The sequence below is a fragment of the Macaca fascicularis genome, chromosome 16 (genome assembly GCF_037993035.2).
Source record: "Macaca fascicularis isolate 582-1 chromosome 16, T2T-MFA8v1.1".
Taxonomy (NCBI): domain Eukaryota; kingdom Metazoa; phylum Chordata; class Mammalia; order Primates; family Cercopithecidae; genus Macaca; species Macaca fascicularis.
In genome coordinates this window covers 65,191,140-65,218,271 of record NC_088390.1, presented here as the reverse complement: position 1 = coordinate 65,218,271, position 27,132 = coordinate 65,191,140, and the positions used below count along the sequence as shown (strand labels likewise).

The window sequence follows — 27,132 nt, the reverse complement described above, 5'->3', positions numbered from 1 at the left end:
TGGGCAACAACAGTGAGACCTTGTCTCTACGAAAAATTTAAAAATTTGCCAGCCATAGTGGTGCTGCCTGTAGTCCCAGCTACTTGGAAAGTTGAGGCAGGAGGATTGCCTGAGCCCATTAAAGTCGAGGCTGCAGTAAGCTATGACTGTGCCACTGCACTCCAGCCTGGGTGACAGAGAGAAACCCTGTCTCAAAAAAATTGCCAGGCACGGTGGCTCACGCTTGTAATCCCAGCACTATGGGAGGCTGAGGTGGGTGAATCACCTGAAGTCAGGAGTGTCAGACCAGCCTGGCCAACGTGGTAAAACCTCATCTCTACTAAAAATACAAAGATTAGGCTGGGCGCGGTAGCTCACGTCTGTAATCCCAGCACTTTGGGAGGCCAAGGCAGGCGGATCACCTGAGGTCAGGAGTTAAAGCCCAGCCTTGCCAACATGGTGAAACCCTGTCTCTACTAAATATACAAAAATTAGCTGGGCATGGTGGCAGGCGCCTGTAATTCCAGCTACTTGGGAGGCTGAGGCAGGAGAATCGCTTCAACTCAGGAAGCAGAAGTCACAGTGAGCCGAGATCACACCATTGCACTCAGCCTGGGTGACAAGAGTGAAACTCCATCTCAAAAAAAAAAAAAAAAAAAAAAAAAATTTTAGCCGGCATGGTGGGATGTTGCCTGTAATCCCAGCTTTGGGATGCTAAGGCAGGAGAATTTTTTTTTTTTTTTTTTTTTTTTTTTTTTGGAGACGGAGTCTTGCCCTGTCACCCAGCGCCCAGGCTGGAGTGCAGTGGCGTGATCTCGGCTCACTGCAACCTCCGCCTCCCGGGTTCAAGCAATTATCCTGCCTCAGCCTCTTAGTACCTGGGATTACAGGTACGTGCCAGCATGCCCAGCTAATTTTTGTATTTTTAGTAGAGACGGGGTTTCACCATGTTGGCCAGGCTGGTCTCGAACTCCTGACCTTGTGATCTGCCCGCCTTGGCCACCCAAAGTGCTGAGATTACAGGTGTGAGCCACCACGCCCAGCTGGCAGGAAAATCCCTTGAACCTGGGAGGTGGAGGTTGCAGTGAGTGGAGATGGCGCCACTGCACTCCAGCCTGGGCAACAGAGTGGGACTCCATCTCAAAAATCAATAAATAAAATAATAATAACTGGGAAACTGGGTGTGGGGTATGTGGGAACTCTCTGTACTCTCTTTGCAATAAGTCTATAAATTTGTAAGTCTAAAACTATATAAAAAAGAAAAAAAAAAGAGATAAACAGTTGCCTGAGCCCTTCTGTGGCCACACAGCACTGGCAGGGCAGGCAGGAAGCAGCAGGGGGTGGAAAGGAAAGGGAGGCAGAAGAAGCAGGAGCTGCTTTATTTCAGAACAAGGTACAATAGGCCACACCTCTGTCCTGCACCTGGGAACCTTGGGCACGGATGAGCAGAGCAACCACAGGTCTGAAGAGACAGCAGAGGAAGCCTGAGCATGCTCCTCCCCTGTGCAGAGGGGCAGGCCGCCATTGCTGTGGGGTGGCTTCTTTCAGCTCCTCAGCTGTCCAGGGACTAGGGTATGAAGGGACGAGAAAACCAGGCCCAATATCCTCTAAAGTTAAGCTGAGGCAGGAGAGGGACACCCAAGGCGAGGATGACATGCCTTTCCTGTTGGCTGGAGAGCCAGTCTCGGGCCAGATTCTAGGGCGAACAGCAAAGGAAGGCCCAAAGTGAGGGCAGCGCAGAGATGAGGGGCTCTCAGGGAGAACACCCAGGGTGGGAGCAACCACAGAAGCCCCCCGCTGTGTCCACTCTCCAATCATGCTGGCCTTCTTCTCCCCCTTGGACGTGACCAGACACACCCAGAGCTGCCTGCTCACGGTGCGTGTCCTGTGTTGGGGCAGTCTCAACTACTGGTCCCACAGAAGAATTCCTCAGGAAGCTCACTCAGGAGTCCATCCAGGTCATCTACAGAGAGGGGAATGATGGGTAGCCTTAGTGACAACATCAGGGTTCCGTATGACTCAGGTCCAAGTTTCTGCCCTTCAGGAGGGCCTGGGCCTGGTTGTATAGCTGGACAGGCAGCTCCTCCAGGCAGTGGTACCCATGCCAATGGGCCTGAGGCTGGCCTGACTTCAATCTTCCCTCTGCTCCCCCTGTACCCATATATGACAAAAGGCAGGGGCATAATCCCTGGGCCATTCTGATGAAGAGAATTCCCCTGGGACTCACTGATTCCTCTCCTTCCATCCAGTCATAGTGCCAAAAAGGAAGGCTTCAGAGGTCACCTAGTGCAACCCTCATTGGCTGAGGGAGAAAGAGGGCTGGGAAAAGCCATTAGATGTGTTCAGAGTTGCACAGTTCCTTAATTGGCTTCTCATCTGACAGTGGAAAGTATCACCCCCTTCCTCAAAGTGCCTGTGTTAGACTACAGTTCTCAGATGTGGTACTTATGTCTGAGAACTTGGACACAGCTGACCTCAATAATCCCTAGCAATATTGTTTACTAGCGGCAGCTAATACTGACTGAGTGCTTGCTGTGTGCCTCAATAACCATTCATAGGTAGGGCATCTCCGGGTAGCTCTTGTTATCAACCCCACTTTACCTGAAACAAGTTTTTAAGAGGTAAAACAACTTGCCCAAGGTGAGCATACTCAGGCTCCATCTGACACCAGAGCCACTGCTGCCAACTAGAAAACTCCTGCCTACTGGATGGGATCAGAAAACCCTGGGAGTAACTTAAGATGTCTGTAAGCTACACCCAAGAGCCTAGCTCTTCATCTGGCAAGAGCACTCAGTAAATATCACTGCTGGAAGGAAGGACAAAAGTTAGTTTGGGGAGCATTCACAATTTCATTATGGCGACTGGCACTGTACCCAGGGAGGTAGGACTGGAATTTGCTTATAACAAAAAAAGTTCCCCTGCATTAACTACACCGTGATTGTCTAGAGAAACACGGTATGAAATGAAGGGGAATGGCAATCGGCTTGGGCTAGGAAACTAGGAATCAGGGTAAGAATCAAGAATCAGTATTTGGGCTGTGTGCGATGGCTCATGCCTATAATCGCAGCACTTTGGGAGGCTGAGGCAGGCGGATCACAAGGTCACGAGATTGAGACCAGCCTGGCCAACACGGTGAAACCCCGTCTCTACTAAAAACACAAAAATTAGCCGGGTGTGGTGGCACGTGCCTGTAATCCCAGCTACTATGAGGCTGAGGCAGAAGAATTGCTTGAACCAGGGAGGCAGAGGTTGCAGTGATCTGAGATCGCACCACTGCATTCTAGCCTGGGCGACAGGGCAAGACTCCGTCTCAAAAAAAAAAAAAAAAAAGAATAAGTATTTGTCTTCAGCACTGTTGGGCCACCATTAGTAGCTTCCTGCTCAAAGGTCTGTCCGTACACTGAAGATGTGACACCAGCCCATATATATATATATATATATATATATATATTTTTTTTTTTTTTTTTTTTTTTTTTTTTTGAGACGGGGTGGCTCTCTGTCGCCCAGGCTGGAGTGCAGTGGTGTGATCTCGGCTCACTGCAAGCTCCGCCTCCCGGGTTCATGCCAGTCTCCTGCCTCAGCCTCCCGAGTAGCTGGGACTACAGGTGCCCACCACCACGCCCAGCTAATTTTTTATATTTTTAGTAGAGACAGGGTTTCACCGTGTTAGCCAGGATGGTCTCAATATCCTGACCTCATGATCCACTTGCCTTGGCCTCCCAAAGTGCTGGGATTACAGGCGTGAGCCACTGCATTCAGCCCACCAGCCCTAATATTCTATAGTCAATTCTCTGTGACTACCAGCAACCTTCTGGCATTCTGGTGATGCCTTGGCTTGTCTCACAAAGAAAGAGTGCAAGCTCCCAGGCAATGCAAGATTCTAGGATAAGGGACGTACGCTTTTTCACAAGATATAATGGCCTTTGTGGTTCATCCATTGGTATACTGTGAATTAGGTAGTGTGAGAACACCTATCTATAATTGTGGGTGGAAACCTACCCAGGGGCCGGGGCAAGACACTGAAGGGCACAAATTGTTCCAGTATAATAAAGAAAATAGTTACAATAAGAAAAGTTATACTAGAAATAGGACATAGAGATGACTGTATATGGATATTACCAATCATTAGTTTTTAGTACTAATCTCTGCATTATCATTGTAACCGAGAAAAAACCAACCAGAAGTGAGCAGAAGACAAGAGTGAAAGTCCTCTGTCACACCCTGATAAGGGTGAGCCGCTTGAGGACACCTTGGTCTAGCAATAGCTCCAGTGCCTGGGAAGGCACCCGTTACTTAGTAGACCTCGGTCTTGCGGTAGCTCCAGTGCCTGGGAAGGCACCCGTTACTTAGTAGACCTCGGTCTTGCGGTAGCACCAGTGCCTGGGAAGGCACCCGTTACTTAGTAGACCTCGGTCTTGCGGTAGCACCAGTGCCTGGGAAGGCACCCGTTACTTAGTAGACCTCGGTCTTGCGGTAGCTCCAGTGCCTGGGAAGGCACCCGTTACTTAGTAGACCTCGGTCTTGCGGTAGCACCAGTGCCTGGGAAGGCACCCGTTACTTAGTAGACCTCGGTCTTGCGGTAGCACCAGTGCCTGGGAAGGCACCCGTTACTTAGTAGACCTCGGTCTTGCGGTAGCACCAGTGCCTGGGAAGGCACCCGTTACTTAGTAGACCTCGGTCTTGCGGTAGCACCAGTGCCTGGGAAGGCACTGGTTACTTAGTAGACCTCGGTCTTGTGGTAGCACCAGTGCCTGGGAAGGCACCTGTTACTTAAGCAGACTGGGAAAGGGAGTCTCCCTTTCCTTGGGGGAGTTAGAGAACACTCTGCTCCACCAGCTTTTGTGGGAGGCCTGACATTAGCCAGGCCTGCCCGCAGTCATCCAGAGGCTTAAACTTCTCCTTGTGGTGCTGTGCTTCAGTGGGCACGCTCCTTGTCCACTTTATGTTCCGCCTGCAAACCTGGTTCTTCTTTTTTTTTTTTTTGAGACGGGAGTCTCGCTCTGTCACCCAGGCTGGAGTGCAGTGGCCGGATCTCAGCTCACTGCAAGTTCTGCCTCCCGGGTTTACGCCATTCTCCTGCCTCAGCCTCCCAAGTAGCTGGGACTACAGGCGCCCGCCACCTCGCCCGGCTAGTTTTTTGTATTTTTTAGTAGAGACGGGGTTTCACCGTGTTAGCCAGGATGGTCTCGATCTCCTGACCTTGTGATCCACCCGTCTCGGCCTCCCAAAGTGCTGGGATTACAGGCTTGAGCCACCGCGCCCGGCCCCTGGTTCTTCTTTTAAGTTCTTGGAAGACAGCAGTAGCGAATCAGTGAAAGTATTAAAGTCTTTAGGCCGGGACCCTACATCTGGCACCCAACTCTTGTCTTCTGGTCACTTCTCACAATGTCTCTTCGGCTCCTGACTCTGTATTGGCTGGTCCTTTTCTTGGTTACAATGATAATGCAGAGATTAGTACTAAAAACTAACGATTGGTAATATCCATATATAATCATCTCTATATCCTATTTCTAGTATAACTTTTCTTATTCTATTTTCTTTATTATACTGGAACAGTTTGTGCCTTCAGTCTCTTGCCTTGGCACCTGGGTAGGTTTCTGCCCACAAATAATCCTGTAAACTTTGGGGCCAGACAGGATTGAATTTTTGGAATTGAAAAGCTAAAGACCAGGCTGGGCGTGGTAGGTCATGCCTCTAATCCCAGTACCCTGGCAGGCAGAGACAGAAGGATCACTTGAGCCCCAGGAGTTCGAGACCAGCCTCGGCAACATGGCAAAACTGTCTCTACAAAAAATTTAAAAATTGCTGGGCATAGTGGCACATGCCTGTAGTCCCAGCTACTTGGGAGGCTAAGATGGGAGGGCTGCTTGAGCCTGCGAGGCTGAGGCTACGGTGAGCCGTGTTCATAACACTACACTCCAGCCTGGGCAACAGAATGAGACCTGTCTCAAAAATTAAAATAAAAATAAAAGAAGCTAAAACTAGATCATGAATGGTGTTAGTTTCACCTGGGTGATGTTGCCTCCTGAGGAAGCAGCTGGCCCAACCACAAGGGGTCTGCATTTGGGCCTCTCTGGTTTGTAGCCTGGTTCTCCCAAAAACCACGTGGACGTCTGACTCCTCAGCACTCCTCTAAGGTTAGTCAGGATGGGAAATCTGCCTCTGTGGTCCAGTCGTCAGCCCACGGAGGACTCAGAGTGTGGCACAAAGATAGCACCTGTCCATCTGGACAGGGGATGGTGATATTTCCTCCTTGTGGCTGATGGCACATAACCTGAAAATGGGGGAAACCTGTGGATGACGCTTTGTTTTATGCGGCCCCATCACACTGTTAATGAGTTTGTGGCCTGCAGCCTTGTCAAACAAGACACTCTATCTGATTTCTGTAAAATTATATAAGATCCAAAGATTCATGGAAAGAGGAACAAGATGTAGCCAGGAAGATTCTGGTTCAGCTATTCAACAGGAAATTGAACCTCTCTTGCTCCCAGATGGGCTGACTGCCTTACCTGCTTCTGGGAGTTCTTCCTCAGGGCACGCCTCTGCCTCTAGTTTCTGTGCTGTTCTGAAGACTTCCTCGGGCTTTGCAGCCACATCATGCTGGAAGCTCCCTGAATCCTGGGGACAGAGGATCTGGTTACCAATGCCTGTGACCCTGAAATCCCTTCAGGTGGCATCATCTCTACCCAGACAACCTCAAAGGAACAGTGGGGGGCTCAGGAAAGAAACATGATGGGGCCAGGTGTGGTGGCTCACACCTGTAATCCCAGCACTTTGGGAGGCCAAGGCCAGTGAATCATTTGAGGTCAGGAGTTCGAGACCAGCCTGGCCAACATGGTGAAACCACGTCTCTACTGAAAATACAAAAACAGAGCCGGGCATAGTGGTGCGCGCCTGTAATCCTAGCTACTCGGGAGGCTGAGGCATGAGAATCGCTTGAATCCAGGAGGCAGAGGTTGCAGTGAACCGATATCGTGTCACTGCACTCCAACCTGGGTAACAGAGTGAGACCCTCTCTGCAAAAAGAAAGAAAGAAATAAATATGATGGAAGAGTATATGACGGAAGAGTATGGCAGGGGCCAGCCACCCAGGCCCATGCTGAAGGGAGGGAGCTGAAACACCAAACACCCAAAGCAGCAGATAATAAAACAAAACAAAAAAAAAACCTCTTTTGGCTGATTTTCTTTTCTAGTTCTGTTGGTATCTGATGTTTTAGGGATTCTATATAACTAGAGCAGACAGTGAAGAGGTCATTCAGAAATACATTGAGTTAACCTGAGATTTAAAATTAGCTGTTAACAATCCCCAAAGGAATATATAGCTAATATATGGGCAGGTAAGTAAAACTGATAATTAAGGCCAGGCACGGTGGCTGATACCTGTAATCCCAGCACTTTGGGAGGCCAAGGCAGGAGGATCACTTGAGGTTGGGAGTTTGAGAGTACCCTGGCCAATATGGTAAAACCCCATCTCTACTAAAAATACAAAAACTAGGCCAGGCGTGGTGGCTCACGCCTGTAATCCCAACACTTTGGGAGGCCAAGGCAGGCAGATCACAAGGTCAGGAGTTCGAGACCAGCCTGACCAACATAGTGAAATCCGTCTCTACTAAAAATACAAAAATTAGGCCGGGCGCGGTGGCTCAAGCCTGTAATCCCAGCACTTTGGGAGGCCGAGACGGGCGGATCACGAGGTCAGGAGATCGAGACCATCCTGGCTAACACGGCGAAACCCCGTCTCTACTAAAAAATACAAAAAACTAGCCGGGCGAGGTGGCGGGCGCCTGTAGTCCCAGCTACTCGGGAGGCTCAGGCAGGAGAATGGTCTAAACCCGGGAGGCGGAGCTTGCAGTGAGCTGAGATCCGGCCACTGCACCCCAGCCTGGGCGACAGAGCAAGACTCTGTCTCAAAAAAAAAAAAAAAAATACAAAAATTAGCCAGGTGTGGTGGCGTGCACCTGTAATCCCAGCTACTCAGGAGGCTGAGGCAGGAGAATCACTAGAACCCAGGAGGTGAAGTTGCAGTGAGCTGAGAACACACCACTGCACTCCAGCCTGGGTGACAGAGTGAGACTCCATCTCAAAAAACTAAACAAATACTGGTAATTAAATGGTTAGCCATGCTTAGCCCTAGGAAATAGGAGTGGGAAAGGCTGGGATCCATTTTTCGCTTATTCTGTGCTATTTTCATTTATTTCTTCTTCTTTTTTTTTTTTTTTTTGGAGACACGGTCTCGCTCTGTCGCCCAGGCTGGAGTGCAGTGGCACGATCTCGGCTCACTGCAAGCTCCGCCTCCCGAGTTGAGGCCATTCTCCTACCTCAGCCTCCCAAGTAGCTGGGACTACAGGTGCACACCACCATGCCCAGCTAATTTTTTTGTATTTTTAGTAGAGACAGGGTTTCACCATGTTAGCCAGGATGGTCTCGATCTCCTGACCTTGTGATCCACCCACCTCGGTCTCCCAAAGTGTTGAGATTACAAGCATGAGCCACCACGCCCAGGCTATTTTGATTTATTTCAATGAGTATAGATAATTTGAAATTTAAAAGAAAAATAGGCCGAGCACAGTGGCTTATGCCTATAATCCCAGCACTATGGGAGGCCGAGGCAGGCCGATCAACTGAGGTCAGGAGTTCAGGACCAATCTGGCCAATATGGCGAAACTGTCTCTACTAAAAATATAAAAACAATTAGCTAGGCATGGTGGCATGTGCCTGTAGTCCTAGCTGTTTGTGAGGCTGAGCTGGGAGAATCACTTGAATCTGGAAGGCAGAGGTTGCAGTGAGCCAAGGTCACGCCGCTGCACCTTGGCCTGGGTGACAGAGCAAAACTCTGTCTCAAAAAAAAAAAAAAAAAAAAAAAAGGCCAGGCGCGGTGGCTCAAGCCTGTAATCCCAGCACTTTGGGAGGCCGAGACAGGTGGATCACGAGGTCAGGAGATCGAGACCATCCTGGCTAACACGGTGAAACCCCGTCTCTACTAAAAAATCCAAAAAACTAGCCGGGTGAGTTGGCGGGCGCCTGTAATCCCAGCTACTCGGGAGGCTGAGGCAGGAGAATGGCGTAAACCCGGGAGGCGGAGCTTGCAGTGAGCTGAGATCCGGCCACTGCACTCCAGCCCGGGCGACAGAGCGAGACTCTGTCTCAAAAAAACAAAACAAAACAAAACAAAAAAAAAAGAAAAAGAAAGGGTTTGGAAGTGGGGAGATTTAGAGAAAATGGAGGGGCTAAGGGGAAAGATGAGGAAAATGGAAGTGGAAAGTTGGAGCTTAGATGAAAACCTCTAAGGTGACTAGAGGTCATCAAGTCAAACGTACCACAGATGAAGCAACAGCAAGGGAAGCGACAGGACTTGCCCAAGGTCACAGTACACATTTTCAGTACACAAGATCCCAGGAAGGTGGTGGGGGCGGGGCATGTCAAGCCCAGGCTCTGCACTCTTACCCTGGAGTGCATCTGCCTGGAAGCCCATGCTCACCTCCCATAAATGCCAAATGCTTGTCTCAGTTCCTAAAGAGGATGTCCCCACCAGTGTTCTGTGCAGCTTTCCCCTAACTTAGCAGAGGCAGACGCCAAGAGGGAAGACACAGAGCAGGTGCTGGCTCACCTGACAGGCCACTTGTAGCTCACTGTTCTCCACACTGCCACCTGTAGCAGATCTGACCCTCAGTCATTTACTGCCGCCACCCCCTGGGGGGCCCTCTACTTGGTTAGTTCTCAAGTGACTCCTATCCTCTCAGATGTTCAAGCCTGCCATCAGATGCTCAGGGATCACCAAGAAGCCAGCTGCTCCTCTAGGTATTGTTACTGAGCCATCTGCCAGGCGGCCAGATGAGGGATAGGAGATGGTCCTGTCCCCAAAGATACCTTTTCACCTCAGAGCACCTGCTCCCCAGGGTGGAAGAGAGGAAGAAATCAGAAGATCCAGGCAGAAGGAGGGCCCTACCAGTCCCCTGTTCCATCCTGCTCCTCTTTTTTTTTTTTTTTTTTTTGTTTTTTGAGACGGAGTCTCGCTCTGTCGCCCAGGCTGGAGTGCAGTGGCCGGATCTCAGCTCACTGCAAGCTCCGCCTCCCGGGTTTACGCCATTCTCCTGCCTCAGCCTCCCGAGTAGCTGGGACTACAGGCGCCCGCCACCTCGCCCGGCTAGTTTTTTTTGTATTTTTAGTAGAGACGGGGTTTCACCATGTTAGCCAGGATGGTCTCGATCTCCTGACCTTGTGATCCGCCCGTCTCGGCCTCCCAAAGTGCTGGGATTACAGGCTTAAGCCACCGCGCCCGGCCCATCCTGCTCCTCTTACCTTGGGAAAGGGCTGAGATGGCTTGAGGAAGCTCCCATCCCCAGAATCCAGGCTGTAAATATGGACCAGGTTGTTGGGTGTCACGTTGAGGTAGTGATTTCGAAGTGAAGGAGAAAACACTCCAATCTAGAGTCAAGGAAAGGGAAGGTCAGTGTCCTGATGGAGCACTGGGAGCAGATGGCCACCTGGCTCCCACCTGCTTTTCACTTGGTGTCCTCTGCCTAGCCTTGGTGCCAGAGAACCATTTGCCACACTCTCCCCTCAAAACAACCCTCCATCCCCATCCACCTTGAAGAATGGGAGCCAGCTCAAGGGCTGCAGGCCTTCCCTCAGCTCCTCAAGCCAGGGCCTAGCAATGGTTCAGCTACTCCATGCCTGGTGTTGTAGAGGAAGGCAGCCAGACAGGTAAGGAGACAGACACTGGGGGCTCTATCCAGGTGGCAGTGGTGTAGACAGCTGCTCCCCATACCTGCTTCAGCAGCAGCACTGAGCCAGGCTTCAGCTCATTCTGGCGCGTCTCCAGCAGCAACCTGTGCACTGTCCCCTGCATCTCTCCTGCAAATACCACATGGCTCATCAGTCTCGGGGTCAAGGGCAGCACAGCAACTGGTATGGGCCCTGGCTGGGAAGTGGGCTGCTCGCTGCCTCAGTTTTCCTGTCTGCAAAGGGAGAGGGTGATTCCTCCTCATTTCCTGTCCTCAATGGAGCCCACTCATCAGACAATCTAGGACCTAATTCCTTACCTGTGGGGTCTTTGAAAACCACACTGGCGTCCATTGTGCTCCGAGTCAGGGACTTGATCATCACTGCCATATTGGGAACCTTGTTCCTAGGAAGCTGCTTCAGGGCTGCCTGTTTACAAGGAGAGGCATATGCTGAGCCTTCTATGGCCCACCTGTGACTTCCCAGGTCTCCAAGTGTGCCAGGGAAACCGGGGGTAGGAGGGGTCAGAGTATAGTTATAGTGATGATCTTCTTGTGGAGGACAAAGAGGTATCCCATCTCTCTCTCTGGCAGACCTAGAGCTGGTCCTTCATTTCTCTCCCCTGCCTCCTTTCTTTTTTGTTTGGGTTTTTTATTTTTATTTATTTTATTTATTTTTAAATTTTTGGGTTTTTTTTCTTTTGAGACGGAGTTTCGCTCTTTTGCCCAGGCTGGAGTGCAGTGGCGCAATCTCGGCTCACTGCAACCTCCGCCTTCTGGTTTCAAGCGATTCTCCTGCCTCAGGCTCCTGAGTAGCTGGGATTACAGGTGCCCGCCACCACGCCCAGCTGATTTTATTTTTAGTAGAGATGGGGTTTCACCATGTTGGCCAGGCTTGTCTTGAACTCCTGACCTCGTGATCCACCCGCCTCGGCCTCCCAAAGTGCTGAGATTATAGGCATGAGCCACTGCACCCGGCCTATTTTTTTATTTTTGAGATGAAGTCTTGCTCTGTCGCCCAGGCTGGAGTACAGTGGTACGACCTTGGCTCACTGCAACCTCCGCCTCCGGGTTCAAGTGATTCTCCAGCCTCAGCCTCCCGAATAGCTGGAATTACAGGCTTGTGCCACCATGCCTGGCTAATTTTTGTATTTTCAGTAGAGATGGGGTTTCACCATGTTGGCCAGGCTGGTCTCGAACTCCTGACCTCAACTGATCTGCCCGCCTCACCCTCCCAAAGTGCTGGGATTACAGGCATGAGCCACCGCGCCCGGCTTATTTTTTTATTTTTGAGATGAAGTCTCACTCTGTCGCCCAGGCTGGAGTACCGTGGCGCGACCTTGGCTCACTGCAACCTCCGCCTCTGGGTTCAAGCTATTCTCCAGCCTCAGCCTCCCGAGTAGTTGGAATTACAGGCGTGTGCCACCAAGCCTGGCTAATTTTTGTATTTTCAGTAGAGATGGGGTTTCCCCATGTTGGCCAGGCTGGTCTCGAACTCCTGACCTCAAGTAATCCGCCCGCCTCAGCCTCCCAAAGTGCTGGGATTACAGGCGTGACCCAACCCGCCTGGCCTGTTTTTTGGTTTTTTTTTTGAGACGGAGTTTCACTCTTGTTGCCCAGGCTGGAGTGCAATGGTGCATCTTGGCTCACCGCAACCTCTGCCTTCCAGGTTCAAGCAATTCTCCTGCATCAGCCTCCCGAGTAGGTGGGATTACAGGCATGTGCCAACATGCCCGGCTAATTTTGTATTTTTAGTAGAGACAGAGTTTCTCCAGGTTGGTCAGGCTGGTCTTGAACTCCTGACCTCAGGTGATCCGTCCGCCTTGACCTCCTAAGATTATAGGTGTGAGCCACCATGCCCAGCCTTGGGTTTTTTTTAATGGAGACAAGGTCTCGCTCTATTGCCCAGGCTGGAGTGCAGTGGCATGATCATAGTTCACTGTAGCCTAAACCTCCTAAGATCAAGTAATCCTCTGGCCTCAGCCTCCCTAGTAGCTGGGACTATAAGGCATGCGCCACCACATCCAGCTAATTCATTTTTTTTTTTTTGTATTTTTTTGTAGAGACAGGGTCTTGCTTTGTTGCCCAGCCTGGTTTCGAACTCCTGACCTTTGTGATCCTTCCACCTCGGCCTCCCAAAATGCTGGGATTACAGGTATGAGCCACTGCATCCAGCACTTTCGTTTATATATGTTTACACAGTGTTCCATCATAGCAGTCACAGGCAGGGATATGTTGGCACAAGTACTGGCATGTCTCTGCACAACCCTTAACCACTGGGGAGATTTGAGGGTGGCAGTGTGCTCACCCCACCCCATCCAGGGCCTGGAAGTGCAGAAGCATGCCATAACCCACACTCTCCTTCCACCTGGGCCCAATCCTATGGATGACAGTGAAAAGGTAGGTAAGTGGAAGATACAACCAAAGGGACTTTGTGCTGCTGCTCGTATAGGGTACGAGGGAGCAAACAGCTCCTTCCTAAGGTGGAGTAGGGCAGTAGGTCAGATAGAGGGATAAAAACGGTCTTTCCTATGGGTCTCAGCACCTAGAATCCTTACCTTGCGCAGCACCATGACAATGCTGTAGGTACAGAGGAAGCAGTTAGGGTCTCTCTCATCCAGGCCTAGCGCAGATTTCATGGTCAGCCAGGGCCCTCGCCCAAAATCCTCCTCCATGGATGCCTGGGAACTAGCAACAATCTGGTACCACAGAGCAGAGGGGGAGCCTGTATGAATAGGTCTACCTTGCTACAGACTGTTGATTGAAACAGGGTGGGCCAGGCGTGGTGGCTCAAGCCTGTAATCCCAGCACTTTGGGAGGCCGAGATGGGCGGATCATGAGGTCAGGAGATCGAGACCATCCTGGCTAATACGGTGAAACCCCGTCTCTACTAAAAAATACAAAAAAAACTAGCCGGGCGAAGTGGCGGGTGCCTGTAGTCCCAGCTACTCGGGAGGCTGAGGCAGGAGAATGGCGTGAACCCGAGAGGAGGAGCTTGCAGTGAGCTGAGATCCGGCCACTGCACTCCAGCCTGGGTGACAGAGCGACGTCTCAAAAAAAAAAAAAAAAAAAAGAAACAGGGTGGAAGGGTGAGAGAGGAAAGGCAAATCCCCTCGGAAAAACTGTAGTACAATGGCCACAGTCTGTCCTCTCATTTATCTCCAAGGCCAGAAAATGGCATGTGAAATCTTTTTTTTTTTTGAGACAAAGTCTCGCTTTGCCACCCAGGCTGGAGTGTTCACTGCAACCTCTGCCTCCCGGGTTCACGCCATTCTCCGTCCTCAGCCTCCCGAGTAGCTCGGACTACAGGCGCCTGCCACCATGCCTGGCTAATTTTTTGTATTTTTAGTAGAGATGGGATTTCACCATTCACAGGATGGTCTCGATCTCCTGACCTTGTGATCCGCCTGCCTCGGCCTCCCAAAGTGATGGGATTACAGGCATGAGTCACCGCACCCGGCCTCTTTATTTATTTATTTTTTTTTTTGAGACGGAGTCTCGCTCTGTCGCCCAGGCTGGAGTTGCAGTGGCCGGATCTCAGCTCACTGCAAGCTCCACCTCCCGGGTTTACGCCATTCTCCTGCCTCAGCCTCCCGAGTAGCTGGGACTACAGGCGCCCGCCACCTCGCCCGGCTAAGTTTTTGTATTTTTTAGTAGAGACGGGGTTTCACCGTGTCAGCCAGGATGGTCTCGATCTCCTGACCTCGTGATCCGCCCGTCTCGGCCTCCCAAAGTGCTGGGATTACAGGCTTGAGCCACCGCACCCGGCCTTTATTTTTTCTTTTTCTTTTTTTTCTGATTGTTTTGGCATTTGAAGCATGTGAAAATCTTGTTGCATATCACAGCTTTCATTCAGCAGATACTCTTTTTTTTTCCTTTTTAAAATCAGGTCCTATCTGCAAGACTAGGTACGAAAAACAAATTTTTAATAAAATCAGCTCCTGGGCCAGGCACAGTGGCTCACACCTGTTATCCCAGCACTTTGGGAGGCCGAGGCGGGTGGATCACCTGAAAACAAGAGTTCGAGACCAGCCTAGCCAACATGGTGAAACCTCCCCTCTACTAAAAATATAAAAATTGGCTGGGCACAGTGGCTAACACCTGTAATCCCAGCACTTTGGGAGGCTGAGGCGGGCAGATCACGAGGTCAGGAGATGGAGAGTATCCTAGCTAACATGGTAAAACCCCGTCTCTACTAAAAATACAAAAGTTAGCCGGGCATGGTGGCACGTGCCTGTAGTCCCAGTTACTCGGGAGGCTGAGGCAGGAGAATAGCTTGCACCCAGGAGGTGGAGGTTGCAGTGAGCCGAGATCACGCCACTGCACTCCAGCCTAGGCGACAGAGCGAGAATCTGTCTCAAAAAAATTAAAATAACATAAAATAAATAAATAAGTAAATAAAATAAAATATAAAATATAAAATAAAATAAATTAAATTAAATTAAAAAATAAAATAAAATAAAATCAGTTCCTGACTTTAACTTCATTGAAGCAGAAGGCTATCCAAGCTTATTTTTTGTAACAGACTCAAAAAGTCTTAGGGATAGGGATCCACCGCATATATTTATAGGCTTCCAGAGTGGCTTAGCCATTTTGAAACCAGTCATATTTTATTTGGGATGCTTCTAGCTTTAACAATTAACCTTCTTACATTAATACATGCTTCGAATCCAGAGAGTATTTGTTGCTTTGGATCTGAAACGGACTGGCGGATCTGTGGAGCTACAGCAGAGAAAAAATACTGGGGAGAATTAAAAGCAAAACTGGGTTTGAGGGCAGAGCAGGCCAACCAGAACCCCAAGGAGGAGGGAAGCTGGGTCTCACCCACCAAAAGGAACCCAGCAAAGGCAAGAGAAGGCAGATCCCTCCTAGCTCAGTTGTCAGAAACCTGAGAGGAAGGGCTCCTGAGACACAATCTCATACTACTTATCACAGTCTCCTCCCCTGGGGGAAGCTGGAGCTAGCTGGGCCTTTATTTCTTAGATGGGAAAGAAGGCTGGACCCATGGCACCAGATAACACCTACCTGGCACCAGGACAGGCTTCGCTTAATGCCAGTAAAATTGCTGCCTCCCCCAACTACCTGCCTCAAACGCCTTTTAGTGTGTGACACCAGCAAACAGGCCTAGCAGCATCAGCTCTTGATGTTTAACTCCTGAAACACACGGGGACGCCCCTCACTCTCAAATCACACCCAGAAAGTTAACACTTGCATAAGTTACCTCTGTCTGGAATTTAGCCAGAGCACCATGGGTCGGAGTTTGGGGTGTGGAAACCATGATGTCCTCCAGACTTCTCCCACTCTGCTAAGAGGGGAGAGAAGGAGAAGGTGAGAGCAAGCTCAGCAACTGTTATTTACAAGTACAGCTTTTTGTCTGGATTACATAATGAGTTCAGGAAATGATCAGAGACAATTAACACATATTACATCTCTCCTAACAAAGTCTCAGGAGCCTCTTTGGCAGCTCAAAAAAGATACTTTGGGGATTGGTTTGGAAATGTGAGGAAGCTGGAGCTAGCCCAGGCGCGAAAACCAGGGCTGCCTGAAGGGGGCAGTGACCCAAATAGAGAGGCCTGGCCGGGCGCCCGGTGGCTCATGCCTGTAATCCCAGCACTTTGGGAGGCTGAGGCAGGTGGATCACCTGAGGTCAGGAGTTCGAGACCAGACTGGCCAACATGGAGAAACCCTGTCTCTACCAAAAATACAAAAATTAGCCAGGCGTGGTGGCGCATGCCTGTAATTCCAGCTACTCGGGAGGCTGAGGCAGGAGAATCACCTGAAGCCGGGGAGCAGAGGTTGCAGTGAGCCAAGATTATGCCACTGCACTCCAGCCTGGGTGACAGAGCAAGACTCTGTCTCAAAAAGAAAAAGAAAAATTGAGAAGCCTGTGATGAGCAAAGGGGCAGCTTTCCCCAGTCCTAACCCTTTCCTCCAGGAAGATCCAGCCCAGGAGGAACACAGACGGCCTCTTTGGATGTCTGCTAACGTGCTAGGGCAGAGCAAGTAACAGGCAGAAATTGTTTCAAACACCCTTAAAATGGGAGGAAGAGGGCATACCTATCACAACCAGTCCAGATCCTCAGAGTCCAATTATCTGGGATCTGATCCAAGACTAGTTTAATCCAAGTCTCACCAGGGCTGTCTCGTTTTCAGCCCCAGCTTCCCCACACCTGCCACAATGAACTGTTCTGTGGATCTGAATGCACCTTGCTCTTCTGCCTCTGTGCCTTTACATATGCTCTTCCCTGCCTTCCCACTGCCAGAACATCCACAGAGCACAGCTCCCGCTCCGCCACACACCTGTTAACCTCCTACTCATCCATCCAAAGCCCACTCAGCAAGCCTAAGGCAGAGCCAGTGTCTCCCCAGCACCCAGGGAATGACCCCTATTCACACTGTGCACTTTGTGCATGTTTGTTTGTTTGCATCTGTTTCTTCCATTTCACTGTAAGCTCTTTAGGACAGGAACTATTTATTTTAATCTCTGTATTCTCAGTTCCAAGCAAATTGTTCAACACATAAGAAGTCCTTAAATGCACGTGATAAATGACGAGTTGATGGGTGCTGACGAGTTGATGGGTGCAGCACACCAACATGGCACAAGTATACATATGTAACAAACCTGCATGTTGTGCACATGTACCCTAGAACTTAAAGTATAATAAAAAACAATGCACATGAATGACTTCCTGCCCTAGTACACACCTGTAGTCCCAGCTATATGGGAGGCTGAGGCAGGAGAATGGCTTGAGCCCAGTTTACGACCAGCCTGAGCAACATAGCCAGTCTCTAATTCTTAAAAAAAAGGAAAAGAGGGTCAGGCGTGGTGGCTCACGCCTGCAATCCCAGCATTTTGGGAGGCCGAGGCAGGCAGATCACTTGAGGTCAGGAGTTCAAGACCAGCCTGGCCAATATGGTGAAACTCTGTCTCTACTAAAAATACAAAAATTAGCCAGGCATGGTGGCGGGGGCCTGTAGTCCGCTATTCAAGAGGCTGAGGCAGAAGAATCGCTTAAACCCAGGAGGCAGAGGTTTTAGTGAACTGAGATCGCGCCACTGCACTCCAGCCTGGGCGTCGCAGCAAGACTCCATCTCAAAAACAGAAAAAAAAGGAAAAGAAAATTATGATGTCCTCAGAGCCTTAAGCACTTCTTTCACGGTGGATTTTCTAGCATTCAATTCTTCCCTTTTATTTCTCCTATAGCTTTGAAAAGCCTCTCTGCACTTTCTTCCTTCCTTCCCTGCAGGAGGGAAGATATGCTAGGGCTGGACAATGCTGGAACCCTGCTTCTCTCCCTTGCCCCCCAAATCCTAGAAAGTCAGCTCACTCACCTGGTGAGGCAGGATTCCAGCTGGGCCAGGGAAACGGCGAGTTTTGGCTCGGGTGGAGGGATGAGTGGGCTGCTGGGGTGTCCGGCTGGCAGCAGTGACCAGCTGCACCAGGTGGTTGGTGACTATGGGTGCCTGCAGAGCTCCCTGAGGACCCAGGGAGGAATGGGGACCTTTTGGGGTACCAACAGGAGACTCAATGGAAGACAGTGGAGCTTGGGGATGTAAGGGTATCCGAGGAAATAATCCAGAACTAGTCCTTGAGGGAGTAGAACAGCTTGAGTTGGGAGTTCGAGGTCTGTGTAAATGAGCTTTGCCACTTAACCAGGAACTTGGAGACTGGAATGGCTGACAAGGGAAACGATTTTGAGGGCTGCTCTGAATGGTCCCTTTAGCAGCTTGGAGAGGCTGAAGTGCTTGAACAGGAGGGCCTTGTGGACAGATTTTCCAGTGGAGTTGCTGAGTGGGAACTGTTAAGGCAGTTGGAACAGGAAGGTGACCCGCAGCACCAGGTCTCAAGGGGGGTCGTGGAGTCCTACATTGGATGACAGGATCTAGAGACTCATCCTGGGCTGACATGATGCCCGTTGTGTGGGTGGCAGGCACGGGCTCCTTCTGGCAAGATCCACTCAGATCAACTAACCAGGCCTTTTTAACCAATACTGAACCCTCCCGCTGCTGGGCAGGCAGGATTGGTGTGGCCTCACTGCTGACTCCACATTCCAGCTCCATGCCAGGCTCCTCCAACTCCATGCTTGCCAGGACTTTATCAAAGTCGTCTTGTTCAGGCCCCTCAAAGCCACCAACTTGCTGCTGTTGGCTCTCAAAGGTGAGTAGGGGGTGTAGGGCTGAGGATTGAGGTCTTGCTGGCTCTCTGAGCACTTCTGTCACTGTCAGTCTTCTCTGATTGCCAATCCAGCTGCTGGAAGTAGAGACAGGCCTTAGGGGAGCTGTTCCTATGCATGATGGACGGCTGTCGGCACTGGGCATGCTGGAGGTAGGGAGGCAGAGGTCCAGGTCTGGCAGGCCCAAAGCCTCTGAGGGAGCAGTGGGGTGTAACGGCAGCAGCCTGGAGGACTGTGCCTGCACAGTCTCCTGTGGCCTAGAAGAGACAGGTCTCAGACGCCCAGCATTCACAGGCAGTGAGCCAGCAAACCGGTTCTCTGCATCCTCCACAGCAGACAAGAAATCCTACAAGGAAGCAGAGATGGTAGGTCTTGGCATCTGGAAATCAAGAACCCCTCTGCTTTTACTGTTCAGGAACATAGCATGTATGTTTGTGTGTAGACACTTGAAAGAAACCAAAGCATGAGGGTCGGGCATGGTGGCTTATGCCTGTAATCCCAGCACTTTGGGAGGCCAAAGTAGGAGGATCACTTGAGGTCAGGAGTTCGAGACCAGCCAGTCCAACATGGCAAAACTTTGTCTCTACTAAAAATAAAAAAATGAGCTGGGCATGGGGGTGCACACCTGTAATTCTAGCTACTCAGGAGGCTGAGGTAGGAGAATCGCTTAAATTTGAGAGGCAGAGGTTGGCAGTGAGCCGAGATCGTGCCACTGCACTCCAGCCTGGGTGACAGAGTAAGACTATCTCAAAAAAAAAAAAGAAAGAAAGAAAGAAAAATAAAAATAAACCAAAGCATGAAAGGCAATGGTGGTTTCTCTGTCTCTTACCACCTCTGACCTCACCCATGGGCCTACACAAGGCTCTATCAAAAACACTCCAATCTAAGGCTAAGTCTTCAGGTAGCTTCTCTTTCTTCAGTCTTCATGGGTGGGGAGACGGGCAGTTAGAGGAGGACAGCAGGAGAAGCAAATGTTCCAGGGCACCAAGAAGTCAGACAAATCACCCTAGGTCACACAACAACCATCTCAACGAGACCACTTTCTGATGTCTGGCCTGTTATCTAAACAGGGATCTATCCAGCTGGTCATGCTGCCTGTCCTTAGCTCACTCTTCATCCCCAATACGCACTCGTGTGCTCTCTCTCTCACACACACACACACACACACCACAGAGATAGCTACCCTTCAGTAAGCCAGAGAGGCCTTGGAGCCAGCAAAAAAGGCAGAAGTTAAATATAGCTTTTCAGGCAAGTTAAATAAAGTATGGATTCCAGTTGGGAAGCAAGGTGAGATTGACACCTTCAAGAGCAACAGACCTGTTCTGAGGGTGGTTTTGAGTCAGAACTGCTGATTTAACTGACAGGAGGGTCCCCACCACCCTCACCCTCTGCTGCCGCACTGGATTGTCTGGGCTAGAGAAAGGCTTTTTCCTGCTTTGTGCATTATTAAGTGAGTCTCATACTCAGGCAGGACCACCATAGAACTCAACAATAATAATAATGACCAGAACTATAGCAGTAATAAAATCCTGATGACTCTGGAGGTTGATGATCTTTTTTCTCCCAAAGAGCTCACTCTCAGACATGATGTCATCTGCTTTAGGAAGGGGGAAGGGACTGATCTGCCATTTTCAGGGAACAGAAACTTCAGCTGTCAGAGTCCTTTACTAGAGGAAAGTAAATTACTTGCCTAGCAGTCCCATCATCACCTGGTAAGACCCAAGAGGGTCATTTTAACAGTCACCTTTTCAGCCTGTAATCACACATCTCCAAAGCTGAAAGATAAAGACAAGGACACATCTCCTTGACAAAACGGCAGTTGTGAATTATTTGTAAAAACAAAAATCAGGACGGGCCTGCTGGCTCACACCTGTAATCCTAGCACTTTGGGAGGCCTAGGCAGAAGGATCACTTGAGTCAGGAATTCGAGACCAGCCTGGGCAACTTAGTAAGACCCTGTCTCTACAAAAAAAATAAAAATTAGCTGCGCATGGCAGCACACACCTGTAGGCCCAGCTACCGAGGAGGCTGAGGTGGGAGGATCACTTATGCCTGGGAGGTCGAGGTTGCAGTGAGCCGTGATTGTGCCACTGCACTCCAGCCTGGGTGACAGAAAGAAATCTTGTCTCCAAATAAAGAAAGAAGTTCACATACTGGGGGCTGCCACAGGCAGGGAGGTGGAGAGCACCAGGAAGAATAGCTAATGCATGCTGGGCTTATTACCTAGGTGATGCAATGATCTGTGCAGCAAACCACCATGGCACATGTTTACCTATGTAACAAACCTGCACATGTACCCCTGAACTTAAAATAAATGTTGAAGAAAAGAAAAAAAAGAATTATCCCTGGCTGGGTCATTCCCAGAAATTCCGATTTAATTGGTGTGTGGTAGGGCCTAGACAAGGGTAATTCTAATGTGTGAGCTTTGGATCTAGTCGCACCCCCTATTTTGTGATTAGACAGAGGGAAAGGAAGAAATCTGAGACAGAAGAGCATCCCTCATATTGCAGAAGAGAAAACAGAAGACTAGAGAATAAAGTAACTTGCCCTGATTCACATAGCCAATTGCTGACCCCTGGCCTCCTGCTCTCCAGTAACTATGCTGTCTGTTACATGGTTCTGGCTCTACATACACTGCCTTTCCCACCACAAATATGTTATCACCGAGGTGAATTAAATCAGCTAGATGACACATCTTCCAGGAAAGAGCCCTTATAAATGAAAGGTATGACAATTAGGCGACTCATCTCTCTGGTTTTTTGTTTCTAAGACACTTAAGTAGGTTGTTTACATTTCTCATCACTTCTCAGCATCTCACAGGCAAAAACATACACATATCAACTAAAAGGAGGCTGGTACAGGCTACTCCAAGATGTTCTGAACCTGAGTGTTTATATTTTAAGACTTTATCTGCCACCTCTGATCACCAACACTTCCCTACCTCATCTTCAAACTCCTCTTCCACAGCAAACAGATTCTGCAAACTGCACGCCTGAAAAGAAAACAAACCAACTGGGGTTGAGAAATACCATTTGCAAGCACATTCTGTCCTCACTCTGCTTCTTCCCAGCACTAACAATACCATCAGGTATACTGTTTTTTGTTTGTTTTTGCAACGGCTGGGAAAGGACTAACGAATGAGAAGAAACGGCATTTTGTTAAAGACTTAAATGATCTAGGCCGGGCGTGGTGGCTCACGCCTGTAATCCCAGCACTTGGGGAGGCTGAGGCAGGTGGATCTCCTGAGGTCAGGCCTGGCCAACATGAAGAAACCTCGTCTCTACTAAAAATACAAAAGTTAACTGGGCATGGTGGCTCATGCCTGTAATCCCAGCTACTTGGGAGGCTGAGACAGGAGAATTGCTTGAACCCGGGAGGCGGAGCTTGCACTCCAGCCTGGGCAACAGAGTGAGTCTGTATTAAAAAAAAAAAAAAGACCTAAGTGTTCTAAAAAACTTACTTAGCTGTGTGTAGTGGCTCATTCCTGCAGTCCCAGGTACTTGGGAGGCTAAGGTGGCTGGATCCCTAGTGTCCAGGAGTTTGAGGCTAGCCTAGGCAACATAGTGAAACCCACTTCTTAGAAAAAGATTAAAACACTTTCTGCTAGGCACGGTGGCTCATGCCTACAATCCCAACACTTTGGGAGGCTAAGGCTGGTGAATCATCTGAGGTCAGGAGTTCGAGACCAGCCTGACTAACATGGTGAAACCCCATCTCTACTAAAAATACAAAATTAGGCCAGGCGTGGTGGCTCACGCCTGTAATCCTAGAACTTTGGGAGGCTGAGGTGGGGGCAGATCACAAGGTCAGAAGTTCGAGACTAGCCTGGCCAACATATTGAAACCCTGTCTCTACTAAAAATACAAAAAATTAGCTGAGCATGGTGGTGGGCACCTGTAATCCCAGCTACTCAGGAGGCTGAGGCAGGAGAATCTCTTGAACTGGGAGGTAGAGGTTGCAGTGAGCCGAGATCACGCCATTGCACTCCAGCATGGGCGACAGGGTGAGACTGTCTCAAAAAAAAAATTAAAAAATTAGCCGGGCCTGGTGGAGCAAGCCTATAATCTCAGCTACTTGGGAGGCTGAGGCAGGATAATTGCTTGAACCCGGGAGGTAGAGGTTGCAGTGAGCCAAGATTGTGCCACTGCACTCCAGCCTGGGTGACAGAGACTCTCTTAAAAAAAAAAAAAAATGGCCGGGCGCGGTGGCTCAAGCCTGTAATCCCAGCACTTTGGGAGGCTGAGACGGGTGGATCACGAGGTCAGGAGATCGAGACCATCCTGGCTAACACAGTGAAACCCCGTCTCTACTAAAAAATACAAAAAAAATAGCCGGGCAAGGTGGCGGGCGCCTGTAGTCCCAGCTACTCGGGAGGCTCAGGCAGGAGAATGGCGCAAACCCGGGAGGCGGAGCTTGCAGTGAGCTGAGATCCGGCCAGTGCACTCCAGCCTGGGTGACAGCGCAAGACTCCGTCTCAATAAAAAAAAAAAAAAAAAAAGATTAAAACACTTTCTTGTAACATAATCCACTCAGAACCATCTACACCAATCCTGGAAGGAAAGAAAGGGGACAAAGGGAAGGCTGCCTAGGGGAGCAATGGCAGTTCTCCAGGACTATGCACATGGGCGTAAACATTTTGTTTTTGTCTTTTTAGACAGGGTCTTGCCCTGTTGCCCAGGCTGGAGTGCAATGGCGAGATCATAGCTCACTGCAGCCTCAATCTCCTAGGCTCAAGTGACCATCCCACCTCAACCTCCTTCGCAACTGGGACTACAGGTGTCCGCCATCATGCTTAGCTAATTTTCTTTTTTTTTTTTTTCCTTCTTGCTCTGTTACCCAGGCTGGAGTGCAGCAGCACGATCTCAGCTCACTGCAACCTCCACCTCTCCGGTTCAAGCAATTCTTCTGCTTCAGCCTCTCGAGTAGCTGGGATTACAGGCCAAGCCACAATGCCTGGCTAATTTTTTTGTATTTTTAGTTGAGACAGGGTTTCACCATGTTGGCCAGGCTAGTCTTGAACTCCTGACCTTGTGATCTGCCCGCCTTGGCCTCCCAAAGTGCTGGGATTATAGGTGTGAGCCACTGCGCCCAGCCTAATTTTTAAATTTTTGTAGATATAGGGCCTCACTATGTTGCCCAGGCTCGTCTTGAACTCCTGGGCTCAAGTGATCCTCCCACCGTGGCCTCCAAAGTGCTGGGATTATAGGTATCAGCCACAGGCTGTGCGTTGTGGCTCACTCCTGTAATCCCAGCACTTTGAGAGGCCGAGGCGGGTGCAGCACCTGAGGCCAGGAGTTCAAGAGCAGCCTGGCCAACAAAGTGAAACCTCATCTCTACTAAAAATAGAAATAAATTAGCGGGGGTGGTGGTGCCCGCCTGTAATCCCAGCTTGTTGGGAGTCTGAGGCAGGAGAATTGCTTGAACCTGGGAGGTTGAGGTTGCAGTGAGCGGAGATCGCACCACCGCACTCCAGCCTGGGCCACAGAGTGAGGCTCTGTCTCAAAAAAGCAAACAAGCAAACAAACAAAAGTAGGTGTCAGTCGCGGCACCTGGCTTGGGCCTAAGGATTTTGCAATATCCCAAAGGTTTCCCCTGACGAATCTAACGTCAAACATGAGAGAAACTACCATAAATCCAAACACATCCGCAGTGGCATTGTCTCTGGAAATGAAGCCAGTAGTTTCCCTATCTAATCCAAGGCCCGAAAACTAGGGTCCCAGGAGAGTAGGATACCCCAGCCCACGGTTCCTTCTTTCTAGCCAGCAGGGCTGCTGCAGCCAGCTCCAGACGAGTGTCAAACCCAGAGCAGAGGTGGTGCCTAATCCCAGATACCAGAGCCGCAGGAACTACAGCTGGCGATACAGTTCCCAAGACTCTAAGGGTCAGAGAGAAAGGGGTGGAGGGGAGGCGGCGGTTGCAGTGAGCCGAGATCGCGCCACTGGACTCCAGCCTGAGCGGCAGAACGAGACTTCGTCCAAAAAAAAAGTGGAACGGGTGGGGCGGAGAGGGGAAAGGGATGGACCCAAGCGGTAGTGATGTCTGAGCGCACTGGAAAAGGAGGTTTCCCAGAAGAGTAGGAAGGCAACAGGAGGGAAACTGAGGCCCAGGGGAGAAGAATGCTTTCTCAGGGTCTCCGGCGCGTCCATGACAAGCCCTGCCGAGACCCCAGGTCTCCCGACTCCCCCGAACCTCCATCCAGACCCCGGTCCTGCAGCTCGCCCGGGCGAGGGGCTGGAACCCCACCAGCAGTTCCAGAGATCAGGGGGGCCCTGCGGCCCGCCAACCCCCAGGCTGGGCGCGGCATTACCATGGCGACGGCGGGTGGGCCTCGGCGGGAAAGTTGGCCCGGCACCCCGAGTCCGGAGAGTCGCCGGGGCCTCGGATACGACCCAGGTGGAAGTCTAGGACTCCGAGGGACAGTGCTCCCAGGGTGGGGTCAGAGGGCAGCGTCTCTGCGACGTAGGGAAAGTCGCCGGAAGACTGGGGGCAGCGCCTCAGACCTCATTCGAAGACGCCGCCACTCGGGCGTCTCCGCCTTCTTAAAGGGGCGGGCATATTTATTCCCCGCCGACACAAAGGTCCTTCTCGCTCTACTCTTCCGCTCTGGTTTTAAAGGGGAAATGGATGGGCTCTCGGTCGCCCCCAAGCGGCTCCTCGGCCCAGTCGGCTGGTTCAGCACTGATTCAGGTGAGATCAGGCCGGGGGAAATCTGGGCCCCATGACGCCTAATCCTGACCCCGCTCCTTTCTTTTCCTTTCTTTTTTTTTTTTTTTTTTTGAAACTGAATCTCGTTCTGTCGCCCAGGCTGGAGTGCAGTGGCGCGATCTCGGCTCACTGCAACCTCCGCCTCTTGGGTTTAATTGATTCTCCTGCTTCAGCCTCCCAAGTAGCTGGTATTGCAGGCGCCCGCCACCACGCCCAGCTAACTTTCCTATTTTTAGTAAAGACGGGGTTTTACCATGTTGGCCAGGCTGGTCTCGAACTCCTGACCTCAAATGATCCACCTACCTCGGCCTCCCAAAGTGCTAGGATTACAGGCGTGAGCCATTGCACCCGGCCTGGTTTCTTTCTAACATGCAAATGGATCCTATTTTTCCACTGAAAAGTTCTTCAATCCTTCCCAGTCACTGGAGGATGACATATAAAATCCCCAGGACCTGCAGCGCTCTGGCCTCTGCCTCCCTGCTCTATCTGGTCTCCCAACCAATCAGCATCCCAGTCAGCACCAATCCCTTTCCACACCACTTTTTTTTTTTTTTTTTTGTCTGAGACAGAGTCTGGCTGTTGCCCAGGCTGGAGCGCAATGGCTTGATCTCGGCTCACCGCAACCTCTGCCTCCCGGGTACAAACGATTCTCCTGCCTCAGCCTCCCAAGTAGCTGGGATTACAGGTATGAACCACCGCGCCCCGGCCTCCCTGCTGGACTTAGTACTCCTTCAGAGCAAGACGGTGACTTTTCACCTTTGTGAACCAGCATGTGGCACATCGAAGACACTCAGAAAATGAGTTTGTTTTTGTTTTGAGACTGAGTCTTACTTACTCCCTTACCCAGTCTGGAGTGCAGTGGCACAATCATGGCACACTGCAGCCTCCACCTCTTGGGCTCAAGCAATCCTCCCACCTCAGCCTCCTGAGTAGCTGGGAACACAGGCACACACCACTAAGATAACTTTTTTTTTTTTTGAGATGGAGTCTCACACTGTCGCCTGGGCTGGAGTGCAATGGCATGGTCTTGGCTCACTGCAACCTGCGCCTCTCAGGTTCAAGCAATTCTCCCACCTCAGCCTCTCAAATAGCTAGGATTACAGGCGTGTGCCACCATGCCCGGAAAATTTTTGTATTTTTGGTAGAGACAGGGTTTCACCATGTTGGCCAGGCTGGTCTCGAACTCCTGACCTCAGGTAATCCACCCGCCTCAGCCTCCCAAAGTGCTGGGATTACAGATGTGAGCCACCACGCCCAGCCACGCCCGGCTAATTTTTTGTATTTTTAGTAGAGACAGAGTTTCACTATGTTGCCCAGGCTGGTCTCGAACACATGACCTCGTGATCCACCCGCCTTGGCCTCCCAAAGTGCTGGGATTACAGTCGTCAGCTACTGCGCCCGGCCTAAACCCAGCTAATTTTTTTATGTTTATATTTTGTAGAGATGAAGGCTCCCTGTGTTGCCCAGGCTGGACAAGTGTTTGTTGAATGACTTGATGCCATTTGTCAGGAGGGAGTGTGAATGGCTGGGCAACTCAATGCTCACTTCCACAA

At 50.4% G+C, this 27,132-nt stretch overlaps 1 protein-coding gene across 14 annotated transcripts; it reads right to left on the bottom strand.

The window, feature by feature from the left end:
- Nucleotides 1-1,342: 1,342 nt before the first annotated feature.
- Nucleotides 1,343-25,407, bottom strand: HROB (homologous recombination factor with OB-fold). 14 transcript variants are annotated; one of them, XR_012425925.1, is made up of 10 exons: nt 25,182-25,407; nt 21,816-21,866; nt 18,033-19,220; nt 15,922-16,005; nt 13,259-13,399; nt 11,022-11,130; nt 10,748-10,937; nt 10,279-10,404; nt 6,489-6,597; nt 1,343-1,942 (listed from the first exon to the last, which is right to left on the bottom strand). XR_012425925.1 is itself a non-coding variant. In XM_005584402.4 (10 exons), the coding sequence occupies exons 1-10, from the start codon at nt 25,182-25,184 to the stop codon at nt 1,881-1,883; spliced, it is 1,959 nt and encodes a 652-aa protein (XP_005584459.2). In that variant the 5' UTR covers nt 25,185-25,407; the 3' UTR covers nt 1,343-1,880. The 14 variants fall into 14 exon arrangements, 9 of the variants coding, with proteins under 9 accessions (XP_005584459.2, XP_045230639.1, XP_045230641.1 ...); XR_012425926.1 differs by having other exon boundaries at nt 15,922-16,002; XM_005584402.4 differs by having other exon boundaries at nt 10,748-10,833.
- Between the last annotated feature and the right edge of the window lie 1,725 nt (nt 25,408-27,132).